The 13251-nt window shown below is 48.5% G+C and overlaps 1 protein-coding gene across 2 annotated transcripts in view; it reads right to left on the reverse strand.

The window, feature by feature from the left end:
- Positions 1 to 13251, reverse strand: part of SH2D3C (SH2 domain containing 3C) — a 33240-nt gene continuing 19989 nt past the window's right edge. For both annotated transcript variants that reach the window (XM_081339910.1, XM_081339911.1), the window contains 9 exons: positions 9090 to 9218; positions 7378 to 7826; positions 6912 to 7036; positions 5336 to 5907; positions 3283 to 3398; positions 2855 to 3023; positions 2445 to 2556; positions 1406 to 1612; positions 1 to 179 (listed from right to left, as the gene is read on the reverse strand). In XM_081339910.1, coding sequence (XP_081196036.1) covers positions 4 to 179; positions 1406 to 1612; positions 2445 to 2556; positions 2855 to 3023; positions 3283 to 3398; positions 5336 to 5907; positions 6912 to 7036; positions 7378 to 7826; positions 9090 to 9218 — 2055 coding nt within the window. In that variant the 3' untranslated portion in view covers positions 1 to 3. The remainder of the gene's footprint in view (positions 180 to 1405; positions 1613 to 2444; positions 2557 to 2854; positions 3024 to 3282; positions 3399 to 5335; positions 5908 to 6911; positions 7037 to 7377; positions 7827 to 9089; positions 9219 to 13251) is intronic.

The following is a 13251-nucleotide window of genomic DNA, read 5'->3' on the forward strand; positions in this document are numbered from 1 at the left end:
CGGCTACAACTCGCTCGAACGCACTGCTGGCTCCAATTTGTGGGACAGGGCGGTGAGGACCTTGTTGAACTTCTCGTAGCGCTCGCTCTGGCTGCTTTCGGCCCCCCGGCTCCCCCACAAGAGCCGGAGCTGAAATTCGGTGCTAAAAACCTCCAGAAGCTCCGGTTGTGGCTGGAACCCTGCAAGGAGACAACAATGCAAATAAAATCCTGCCCAGCGGGACAAATTTACATTTTTAGATTCTTTGTTGTTAATACAGCTTACGCCACTAGTTAAGCTGATCGGTTGTGTGCCCTCACAGCACCCTGACACAATGGCCACTGCTGAGGTCACATCCTACTCACTGACTAGAGCTTACACGCCACAATTGGGTCACGACCAAACAGTTTTGTAGTTTCAGGCGTGGGGGAAGCGGCACCAAACTCCTAGGAAAGGATTTGCAATTTCCACAGGGCGCACTTCTGTCTGGAACCTGATCAACAAATGCCCTCTAGCGGTTAACGAGCATCTCTTCTAAACCTTTCTTTCCTTTTCAAACTTTTTATAAATCTCTTTGCTGTTGCAAGCATCTCTGCTTTACTTGCTTCTCTGGAGGTCTGGACCCAGCCGTCCCCTCTTTATTTCTCGGATGACCTTTTTAGGCCGAGGTACAAAATCGGATGCGGTGGCTCAGTGGGTTAGGACACTGAGCTTGTCGATCAGAAGGTCGGCAGTTTGGCGGGTCGAATCCCGAGTGCCGCGTAACAGAGTGAGCGCCTGTTACTCGTCCCAGCGTCTGCCAACCTAGCAGTTCGAAAGCACGTAAAAAACGCAAGTAGAAAAATAGGGACCACTCCGGTGGGAAGGTAACAGGTGGGAAGGTAACAGCGTTCCGTGCGCCTTTGGCATCTAGTCATGCCGGCCACATGACCACGGAGATGTCCTCAGACAAGCGCTGGCTCTTCGGCTTTGAAACGGAGATGAGCACCGGCCCCTAGAGTCGGAAACGACTAGCACGCATGTGCGGGGGAACCTTTACCTTTTACCTTTACGAAATCGAGGTTACTACATTTGTTTGCCACCCATCTTGCCGCAAGATGCCTTTGGGCCGTAACTGTATAAAGTCAGGAATTGTGAAATCCCGTCAAAATGATTCAAAGTCTGAGACGCTTTCGTACAGCCCTGAAAAAGCCAAGTCCTTCCCACGTCCGTCCTTGCAACGCTAACCCTCTTTCTACAAAACACCCCGTTTCGCTCATTTTTGCTTTTTCTCTAACAATAAGCTGCGTTATCTCTAGCTGCTTGGAAGTGCCCAGCTACCTCTTCTAGGGCTTCTCTCCCTCCGCCCTCCCTGCCCTGTTCCTCTGTGGCCCACAGACTTAATTCTCTCACACCTCTGAGGTGGGCTTCAGCTTGTATCACTTACCTTGCAGCTTCACCTCCGCATTGGTGTGGTACAGTCCCCCGTGGTGAGCCACCGTGCGTGCTGCCTCCAGATGGGCCATAACTACCTCCACGCTGTTGTCCATGTTCTCCCAGGCTTCAGGGTGTTCCGGCAGTGCCGTGTCTCTCTCCAGAAGAGTAATGAGAGGCACGATGTGAGGGAAGGTGGTGTTAGATAAGGGGGGTCCTTCTGGAAGGAGAAAGAGAGGGGGTTGGGTATTCAAGCAACGTAACTGCTCCTCAGGGTCAGCCCTTCCCCGCGGAGGGCTTCTGCTTTTCAAAATTTTAGAGGGTCTTTGTGGATTAAAAAAAGGGGGGGTTGCTTCTCTTGGATTGTCTCCTCGGGCATCATCTGTAATCCTGGCTTGTGGGGGGGCAACATTAGAAGAAGGATTTGTGGAGGGTGCACATTCTGCCTTTATTTATTAAATTTTTATGCCGTCCATCTTCCCTATAAAGGGGACTCTGGGCACCTTACAAAGCAAGTAGAAAAATGATTGAAATGCGGAAACTACACTAAGATTTTAAAACTATACCGAAACCCAGAACTAAGATGGACAGGATGGGGAGAACCTCTTCTTAATACTTCTACTTACTTATTGATCTAAGTAGCTACAAATTCTCCTCTTCAGACACAAAGGTTTCTTTTTTTCCTAAATTGTCCCCATTCCGATTTCCCCCAAAATGTATAAATTAAGGGCTACGTTAGTGACCGCTAAAGCCACTGGCTACTAGACAAGAAAAGGCAGATTCAGATAATTTCATTTCAACCGACCAAGCTCTGGAAGGCACCTCAATTCCCATTTCTACCTTATCTTCTCTCAGCTCTCCTTATTTTATGGAAAAGCTCTTTGCGCAAAAAAACCCCCAGGAATGCACCTGCGATTGTGGGCGTGCGCAATGAAAAGGCAGAGCGAGGGAAGTTGCAAACCAATTCTTTGAACTCCTTTAAAAAAAACAACGGAGTGCACTCACCAAGCTGGTGTGCAAAAAATCAGTCTACGAAAAGCTACCCGGCTCACCTTTTCCTTCGTTCAGGCTCTTGAGGAAAGGCTTCAGCTTCTTCTCGTAAAGAATGGCGCCCTCCGTGTAACGCTGGCGTAAAACCATCCAGGTTTGCTCCAGGCGGGAGATCTGAAGGGCAAAAGAAGAAAGGGAAATAGCCAGCTGTGGGTCAGCGACACTAACCTGACAGGGCACGACGACGCCTCTGGTCCAGGGGCCCCAGCAGATAGCATTTGGGGAAGGTGGCATGGTCTTACGCTCAGAATATAAGGGGCCTGTGCAAGAAAAAGCTCAGCAGTGGGGGGAGAAAAATAATAAGAAAATAAGAATCTGGAGTGACACTTAAGTAAAGACTAGGCAGAGCTTCTCTAAGGCTTCAGGATGTCCAGGGATCTTTGCCATCTTTTGAAGCTTTCCTGAAAGATACCTGGGTCATCTCCAGCGCGTTCATCACAGCGCCAAAGCTGTACATGTTGCCCATGGTCTTCAGCTCGGCCGCCAGCTGGATGGTCTTGTGGAGCAGAGAGGCCCGCTCCTCAACGCTGCCTGTGCACCCCAGAATATCCACCGCGATCATGATGGTCATGGTGTGGAACCTAAGACGTAACGGGAAGAAGTTGCCATCAGGTGTTGTTAGCAGCCTTGGCTGGATTCCGCGCAACAAGATGTCTTTCGAGCGCTTTGAGTATTGAGGACTAGAAACCTGCAAGCAAGCTCTGCTGAAATGGCCAAATTCTGTGTCTAAGAAGTGGCAAAAAACCCACCAAACTTTGGAGATCTGTTCTCCCCCCACACACACACACACTTTCCCATCACTTCTCGCCTCTTTTGCTTTGTCACGCTCTGCACTCTTACCTTTCCAACAAATCCAGCCGAAGTTGATGTCCGTGGGGCAGGGTGAGCAGCTCCATCCCTGAGCTGACTCCCATGAGCCTCTGGGTCTCCTTGGTAACCCCCAGTATCCTAGCAACCTGCAACAAAGAGGACAAAGTGGTTTCATCTCCCCGGTCCTTGGATGGAGAGGGGAATCTCCGCAAAGAACGGTGGGAAAAAACGGGAACCCTAATGATTGCAATAAATTTGCTTTCCTATCTCGCCTTTCCATGCTTTCATACTCCCAGGAGGACCTGGCCTGTAGCAAGAAGAAAAATTGCTTCAGCAAAAAAAAATAAAATGGGAACCAAAGTTTCTTCTGCAAGGCACGCTCTGGTCTATTGACCCGGATCAGAGTCTCTATGCATTTTTTTAGGATTTCCCCAACATAATCCTTCTGAAGTTTATTGCCTCTTCTCATGCCCTGTGTGATAAAAGTAAATCTGCAGGTCATAAGCTGCCTGCAATTAGTGCAGGTTCGAGTCCCACCAGGCTCAAGGTCGACTCAGCCTTCCATCCTTCCGAGGTAGGTAAAATGAGGACCCAGATTGTTGGGGGCAATTCAGCTGACTTTGTAATAATGCCGCTTGGGGTGTGTATGAAAGCCCTAATAAGCAGGCATATACATAGAATGAAGGCTACTGCTAAGCTTGTAAGCCGCCCTGAGTCTTCGGAGAAGGGCGGGATATAAATGGAATTAAAATAAAAATAAATAAATAAATAAGTTGTGGATTAAGACTGGCTTAAAAAAAATATAAATTGCTCCTGCCTTTTCTCCTTGCAATCTCGGCAGTGACAACCCCCTATTCGGGATGCCTTTCTCCCATCAGGAAACCCGTTGACACCTCTCTCCAATCCTACACAACTCGGAATGACTCATGTTCTCGATTCAGTACATAGCCTCGCCCTGTAAGCTTTGAAGGACAGATCGCATGACGTCACTGAGTGAAATAATGACATCACGAGTGCTGCAAAATCGCAAGGGAAGGAGAGCGCCCAGGAGACAGTAAGAATCGGTTAGATGCCCTTCGTATCTCTTGGAGATTCTGTTATGTTTCTTAGCTGATCACAAGAAGATTGAAAAGGGGCGCTCTGCTAGCACAGGCGTTTAAATTGGCTTTATTACAGGGTTTTTTTTTATGCTGCCTGATTCAGGGGAGCCTTTTACATGGAGAAACCATCACAATCAACAAAATCTGTATTAAAATCTAGAAAGAGAACCATCTCCAAGCGCTATGGTCCAGTATTAAAACTTCACCCTTGCTCTTCAAAAGAAAAAAACACACCTGTTTTTCTAAAGAAAAAATGAGGTAGGGATGAAATTGCCTTTGGGGGCACAATGGGGAGGGAGACCCTACAATAAATGCCAACCTCCCACCCACCCCCTCAATTTTCTGGAAGATGATTTATCTGGAGCAATCTATGCTGGGCAGATAGAGAAGCTGAGCAGATCTGACCACAAAAAAGACAAAATCCTAAATTATCTTTCTCTGTTTGTCACCAGTTGGGTTGAAAGAAAATAATCCAAAGGCACCTGGCTATGGGAGGACTAGAACTCCCAGCCTCGCAGTTCCTAACTGAGACCTTAACCTCTACAGCCTCCCTTCTTTATTTCGAACTTACTTTCCAAGCACACGGGTCACCACTAGCCTCTGATTAAAGAAAACAAGAGTGGGCCTAAAACACCGCCATTGTGAAAAAAGCAAACACTGGTTCATTTCCCAAAAATCTGTGCTTGAAATAAAAGATAACGCTTGGGAGAGGGCGGAGCAACGACTACAGAGATGATAGTAAACTATTTCTTATCTTGACTAGGGGATCATGCAATCCCTTCCCTCTAGCAATCTTGTCGATTTTCCGCCCGATGCCTTTCCGAGCGGGACTGAGTTGGACTTTCTGCTGATGTGCAGGTTGCGTCGTCTCCCCGCCGAGAGGCGACCAAGCGGATTGCCTGACGCAGTTATTGGCTCTGAAAAGGACCAGGCCAGAGCATCCCCTTTCCTATCGAGCCCTCCCACTGTGCCCCTCCCCGTACCAGGCAATCCACGTGGGTGATATGCTTGGCGAGAGTCCTGGCGTCCCCTTCGGCAAGCAGTTCCTTGATCTTCTTCAGCACCATCATTTCCAGAGGTTTGTTTTCCCCCGGAATAAGCAACGAGTGGAAGAGCGCCGGATTGAATGACGATGTCCTTTCCACCACTGGGACCACAAAGCCTATCATATCCTGCTCCGGCCTCTTCCTGGGCCCAGCTTCTCCTTCGGAACCGTTCAGGACAAATCCTCGCTGGCATTCGTCCCCCTTTAGCCTCTCCACGTAACTCTTGGTTGGCATGACTTTGTTGTCGGGCATTGGCCTGTCCCATTGGACTGGAGAGGGCGGGTGAAGCTGGCAATAATGTCCTGAATCTGGGTCGCTGTAGCTGCTGGCAGACGGAGAAGGGGACCCCCTGGAGCATCCGTGGGAAGAGGTCGAGTAGGTGCTGTCCGACAGCTCGCTCTTACTGCCGTTCCCCTGGCATAGCTGCGGCTCGCTAGAGCGTCGGATGACCGGGGATGACGGGGCGGCGCCGTTGCCAGCTTGGCTCGCTTGTGGTTTGAGACGAGTAACTGCAAAAAAAAAAAGAAGCAGAAAAACCTGCTTTTAACCAAGGTTGCATATTTGCAGGGCCTGAAGGAACAGTTCAGCACAACATTATGCAACTTCTCTGAAAAGAGTGCGCGCATGTGAAACTGAAATGCACATTTTACACTGTGCCCGTGATATGAGTTAAAGTGGTGTTGCTACTAGCTGAATGAACTTAGTAGGACTCTTCAAATAGATGTATTGGTTTAACTGGTAAAGTTAGGAATGTTATATCTTCGTAAGTGCGGATCCAAATGTTTCAGCTTCAGCTTAAAGCTACAAAACTGGAGCCTTCGGCATTCGAGTCATAATTTTTAAGATAATCACATTCGCTGCATGATTTTTGCTTTTTTTTTAAAAAAAGAAAAGAATATCCAATTGGAATGGTGGTCTGGTCTAAGTGCATTTTAAATTTAAAGTCTCCGAGGAACAGAATGACATCTTACAAGTCACCCTTAGACAATTACAATTTATTTCATCATCACCCTATCCTCCCTAATGGTGGAATACTCTGCTTGCGACTTTAAAACAAGAGGCTTATCTGGGTCAGGGAAAACCTGGAGGCTACATTCTCACAAGCTTAAAAAAAACTGAACTTCAGCTAGAATCTTTGTGGTTCAGCCTCCCACAAGCACCCAGCTGACCAGTGTGCTTGTGGTCAGACAGACCACTTTCTGCACAGTGGAGCAACAAGAGGAAAGTAACAAAATGGGTGTTGCAACATCGCAGGCCCCAAAATTCTTGCCTGCAAGATCACAGCACACGCACGAAAAGGTTGAAGTTGTGTCATGCTGTCTACAACACACATTTTGTCATTTGGGCATTGTTGTAGTTAGAGGCAGGTTCCTCTCTAGTTGGACGCGTGATACAAATCCCAGAAAATGGGTTAGTTGAAAGGTATTATGCAGTCTTGAATCTTTGAAACCTATCTTTTGTACTGTACAGGTTAACAACTTTTTTTGCCCCCTTTAGACAATGCTCTGCCTACCAGTGCTATAAGCCGGAGTGGCTGGGGTCTCGGCGATGGGTGACATTGGGGAGTGGAGGTCTTGGATCTGGTCCACACTGACAGCGCAGTTCCGAATGATGTCCCGGTGATGCGGCAAGGAGACACTAAGAGAGGAAGAGATTAAAATGGGTGAAAATCCACCACCACCCCAAGAACTGAGCAGAGTTGTAGCATGGGGGCCACTGAATGAAGCCCAGCTGGAAGGGCTGCTTTGAAACAAGAAACCCAGAAATTGCATTTCCTTGAAAAGCAGAAACTCCGGTCTGGTTGAATTTACAAAACCGTCTTTCTCCAGCTTAACTCCTCCATTGGGGCTGGAGTAAACCCCATTGCAAAACTCAGGATTTGCCCCACAATCCCCCACCCACACACTTCTGGGATTTGGGCAGGAACCTCCATATCCTCCAAGATGGGAGTTTTTCCGAGAGTTTTTGGTTTTTTTTACCTGGTGGGACACCCGTCGCTCCTCGTGATCTTGTCCGCAGTCAGTCCGTCCGTCATGGTGATGCTCCTCCTTTTGATGTGCCCCCCTTTCTGGCCAGGGTGGCTATGGGAGCTACTGTGCTTCCCATTGGCCAGTCCGTAGCTGGCCTCTAGGTAGCGCAGCGGGAACGTGCGGTTGATGGGGCAATAGAAGATGGCATTGCTCTGTTCCGAGATGGGCTTCCGGTTGCCCACGTAGAAGCGCACCAAGGCCGGGACGTTGTCGAAACTCTCCTGCTCGAAGAGGTACTGGATGTGGGTGCGCCCTTCACCGGATTTCACCATCACCTTGTTGATCTTGAAGTGGAGGGCTTCGTTCCGCCAGCGGCACGTCAGCACGTAATCGCCCAGGCTGGTGAGCGAGTCGCGGATCAAAAAATCCCCGTTCCTTTGCACCAGGCTTTCCGACACCTGGGGAAAAAAAAATTACACATAAATAATAAATAAATCTAGATGGGGATGAGAACCGTCCGTGAGATGAGCCCAAACTTGATTAATAATATAAATACAAAAATCAATGAGTAACTTAAAAAAAACAACCACTATCCAAGGAACCTAGCTAGCGCTATTTAGTCTTCTGAGCGCCAGAGCATGGGTGCAAAGTTTGCAGCAGTTCCTCTGAGCATCTGCAGAGAATATAAGCCTGGCCCTACACTGGAAAGGAAGCAGGAGTAAGCATTTGACGGGTTGCTTTGGTTTTAGAAAGGTTTGAGAGTGCTTGTCCCTGAGTATCTGCCTCCGACGTTGAGGTGCACCCTTGGGTTACCCCAATAATAAACAGGGTTCCTCTTGGGCCCCATTTAGAAGCCAGCAGTAACCTCATCTCAAAAGAGCTTTTAGCTTACATTTCTTTCCTCCGTACAATTAGTAAGGAGGTGGTGCAGTCTTATTTTTTTTTATTAAAAGTTTTACAATACATTTTATTTTTAACAAACAAAACACAACCCCTCCCCACCCCCTTCCCACTCCCCAACCCTCCCCAACCCCTCCCTCCCTTCCCCCTCCCCCCTCCCCGACTTCCCAGAGCTAAGTACAGGGTATAAGAATACAAACAATCATAATCTACCTTATGCAAACAATCATAAACTATTAAAACTATCGCACTTTAACTCTTATAAATTAACTCCAAGCAGTATAAATATCACATCAATAATTATTCAAATGCTGGATAATACTTTTTAGTCCCATATTTACTCCACAGTATTTCTCTGTTGCAAATAGTCTTCCAAGTACACTAAAATCTTTGCCATATCCTCCAAGTTGGAAACTTTTACAGTCCATTCTTCTATAATCGGCAGTTCTTCCTTCTTCCAATATTGCCCTACTAAAAGTCTTGCTGCCGTAATTAAATTCAGCATCCGCTTGATATCCATAACAGTAGTGTCAATAAAAATACCCAATAAGAACAATTACAGACAAAACAAATTTACATCAATCATTAAAAAACCAATTTTCTAATCTTCTTTCCACCTGGCCTGTAATTCGTGGTGCAGTCTTATTTACGTCTACACCGTCAGCCTCCTCATTCTGGAAAGAGTCAACTACACGTTCCTCCATTTCTCCAACCAGGCTGAGGGACACCAGCACCACCCAGCTGATTGCCCTCCCTTCTCTTGATCAACCCAACTCCCGACCCCATGTTGGCCCGAGGTGCCCTCGTGCCAAAGGTCTCACCTCCCGGGGGATGCGGCCATGATACCAGGCGTGACTCCTCAGGTCCGAGCTGCTGAGTTTCAGCTCCTCTTCCAACTCCTTGTGTAGCTTCTCAGGGGAAGAGTCGAGGATGTACTTCTCCTTGGAGAACTGCCGAGAAGAAGAAAGGGAACTTTTTAAGTCAGCCGCCGACCACCCCCAAATGAAAAGTAGAGCTTTTGAAGAGAGCCCCCCCCCCGAAGAGATACTTGTGACACCTCAAAACAGAAGCTCTTGAAGAAAAAAGGATTGATGGGTTTTTTTTGTTTTTAAACTAGGAAAAAAGAACAGGACTGGCGGATTGATTCCTCAAAGTTAGCTGGATCGGACAGTCCACTTATGTTTGAAAGGCAAACCGGAGCAGTTGAGTAACTTGGTTTTGTCTCGGGACCGCCACGCAATCTAACTTCACTGCTGCAAACCATGGGGCTTTTTGTTGTTGTTGTTTTTAACTTCTGAGGCAGAAAACCACGCTGGGCCCAGCTCTTTCTTTCGCGACGCATTTAAGCAAAGGCCGCCCAAACGCAAACCGACGGCGGACCGGCAAGGCCACTTCGGTTCAGCACGAACGGGGCGATGCCTGAATCGCGTCCAATCGCAGTTGCCGTATCCCTGCTAAACATGGGAAGGCAGCCAAAAGGAAACGGGCCTGCCGGCGAACATGAGTTGTTGAAGTGGTTTGGAAGGCGGCGCATGGGCGGCTGGCAGCAGACGCCTCGGCTGCGAGATCCGCTCGATTGTCCAGGGCCTGGACTGGTGCGCATTGGAGCCAGTGGCTGCAGCCAAAGCCAGAACAAGTCTCCTCCTTGGAAGGCTTGTCTCCCTCGTAACCCGTCACTCTCCTGCAGGATGCAATCCTCCTTCTGCTTCTCCAAGCACAGAGCTGGTTATTTGGGGAGACACTGACGTGGGCTCAGCATCTTGAGAGGGATGGAGGATAGCCAACGTTGTTGTTGTTTTTTTGCCAGCAGGCAAACACAGCAGGGCCACCACACGCCCGCCACCCTGCTTGACCAATTATTGCAGCAGCTGCTTCCCTCCCCTGCTCTCGTGAGCACGGAGGGCTTGGGGCAGACCCGCTCGGTATAGAAGAAAGCCCACCTTGATGGTGAAGTTAAGGCTCATTTCTGCCTTCCTCCTCCTAAAATGTTTACCCACCATTCTGTGCTCTTTAATGGCATCAACCCCTTAAAAAAAATAATATCCCTTTTTCAGCTGCTAGAGTAGCTGGGGTGTGCGTGTGTGTCTTTTTTTTTAAACGTCCTCTTTGCTTTTAGCTTTTCGGAGTTGCCGTTGAATTCTGCTGGCAATCGTCTCGGCGTTTACTGCGCGTGGATTTAGAGATGGGTGCCACCCTATGTTGTAGCAATGTTGTAATAAGCTGAACTAGCATTTGGCTCAAAGGAGAGGTCCTCAAACCCTAAACCCACCAGCTCAGAAGACCACTTAGAAGGAGGAACATTTCTACAACAACCAATAATAATTCAACAGCATGACTTCCACCTCGTTTAAAAAGGGGGGAAAAAAATTGGCAGGGGATGACAGCATCACTCGAAGCAAAGAAGGAATTTTAATTGCTTGCCACCCAGCTCTGCTTTCTCTCCCCTTTGGAGACAAAACGGTTTCCTGGCTCACAATCTTCCTAACAACCCGACAAGTCGGCCAACAAAGCCGGAACAAACTGGGCAGACTTCTTGCGTGCCCCACAGAATGAATCCCAACCTGTTTGCCAACTATTGCGCACGGGTATGTGGGTGCAAACGCTTGCTTCCTTCGCAGGCATGAGGATGCATTTACAAAGACGTGGGAAATTAACACGATCCCAACGGCGGCGTGATGGGAAGGCAGACACCGCCGAGGCCCTTCCGAGTCTCGGTGCTCTGATTACCTAGTCAACTGAGTGCATTCAGCTGAGAAAAAAAAATAAAACCCATGAAGATGAGCCTCGCAGCCAAGAGACAGAGAGAGAGAGAGAGAGAGAACGCTGAGCACATGCAAAATTCTTCCCCTTCTATTTTTTCTACTGCTCCGATCGCCATGGCGAAGTATTAAGATGCTGGACCAGGATCTGCACAAGCCAAACTGGCCCCAGACTCTGGAAGACTTTGGGCCAATTACTGTCAACTGTCCAAGCTACCTGACAGACCTTACGCCCATTCCTAAATGCTGCGGATGACAATGCGTGCATTGTGACGTTTGCGATACAAGCTCAATCAATCAGAGTAGAGCTGGAAGGGACCTTGGAGGTCTTCTAGTCTGACCCCCTGCTCAGGCCTGAAGCCCTATACCATTTCAGACAAATGGTTGTCCAGTCTCTTCTTGAAGACCCACAATTTCTGGAGGCAAGTCGTTCCACTGATTAATTGTTCTGACTGTCGGGACGTTTCTCCTTAGTTCTCGATTGCTTCTCCCCTTGGTTAGTTACCATCCGTTGCTTCTTGTCCTGCCTTCAGCAGCTTTGGAGAATAGGTTGACCCCCTCTTCTTTGGGGCAGCCCCTCAGATATTGGAAGACTCGCTATCCTGTCCCCCCTCACCCTTCTCTTCATTAAACTAGACATACCCAGTTCCAGCAACCGTTCCTTATATGCTTTTGCCTCCAATCCCATAATCATCTTTGTTTGTTGCTCTTCTCTGCACTCTTTCCAGAGCCTCAACATCTTTTTTTTTATAGTGTGGCGACCAAAACTAACTCTGCTGCTTTCGTATTCGGGGTGCAAATACGGAAAGGACGGGTTTCGTCAAGGGGTCTGTGCTAACTGCTGCCTGTGTGGGGAGTGTTTATTTGGGGGGGGGAAACAGGAGCAGGAGGAAAGGTCGGATCTGCTTTCTTTGGGAGTCGTGGGGGAAAGCTTTAACAAACCGGCTCTCTCCTGCCAAGGGTTAATCCCCTCCGTGGTTGAAGCCTGCTGGGGTAATGAATAATAATGACAGATTTTGATAGGGAACCTTCTGCATAAAGATGAGTTTTGCCTTCCTGGCCCACACCTGAGCCTTAAGCATACAATCCCACCCTCTCCATTTCTGCCCAGCCTCTCCAGGGGAAAGGGGAGGCAATGATGTCATGTCTTGGCTCCCTGGGGCCCAACTGCCTTTGACCCAGGCCAAGAGAGAGGAGGAGGAGGAGGAGGAGGAGGAGGAGGAGGAGGAGGAGGAGGAGGAGAGGGCACAAGAGCCAGGGGTTCAAATTCCCTTTGATTCAATGGCTCCAAAGGAAGTTCAGCTAGACAAACAGGGCTTGCCGTTTCACTTAGAGTTGGATTCCACCCGATGGGCTTTCTCCATCCCTTTCGCTCTGAATGCTGCATCCCTTCCCCAGCTTCCCATTGGCTGCCAATGATGTAATGGTTTCAAAGACCGGCTGCGCTGCCATTGGTGGGGAGAGGCAGAGATGCTGCTGTCAGCTGAAACACACACACACACACACACACACACACACACACCAAGTCATTCACGCAGAGTTCATCAAGGCAGGCAACCAGACCCACTGACATATGCAAAGAGGTCTCTACCCCAAAGAACAGGTGGGGAGCCTAGGTGTTATGGGGGGTGGGTGGGGAGAGACAGGGCCGGGTGGCAGATCCCAGCGGTGTTACTCTGGAGAGGTGTGATGTCTGCAAGGATCTAGTTTGGGGAAAGCTCCAGCAAATCTATTAGTCGTCCACGTCGCCCATGATGGTTGGGCCAGAGAAGGATCAAAACTGATCCAAGAGGACCAGATGTTAAAACAGGGCCCTGTCCTACAATTATGTGTGTGGGGGGGGGGGCTCTGGAACCCCAATCTTTGACTGCAGAGAGGGAGACAAGAGGATGCAAAAAAATAAATTAAAAGGATATGCTGCTCAAATCAGAGCTGTACAGTTAGTCCTCGACTTAGAATGGTCATTAAATGAATCGTAAGTTACGACACTGGTAAAAGTGACTTGCAAGATGTCACTTACGACTATCCCAGCATCCCCACAGCTACGTGATCCAAATTTGGGGCTCTTGGCAACTGGTATGTATATATGACAGTTGCAGGGTCCCGGGCTGTGACCTTCCCAGTTGGCTTCTGACAAGCCAAGATGGAAAGTGGCTTGTTGAAGAAAGAAAAAAAAAGTGGGCAAAAATCCAGTTTTAAACCTGGTAAATGGCCAACCATCCGG

This window comes from Vipera berus (assembly GCF_964194415.1).
Source record: "Vipera berus genome assembly, chromosome: 15".
In the NCBI taxonomy this organism is placed as follows: domain Eukaryota; kingdom Metazoa; phylum Chordata; class Lepidosauria; order Squamata; family Viperidae; genus Vipera; species Vipera berus.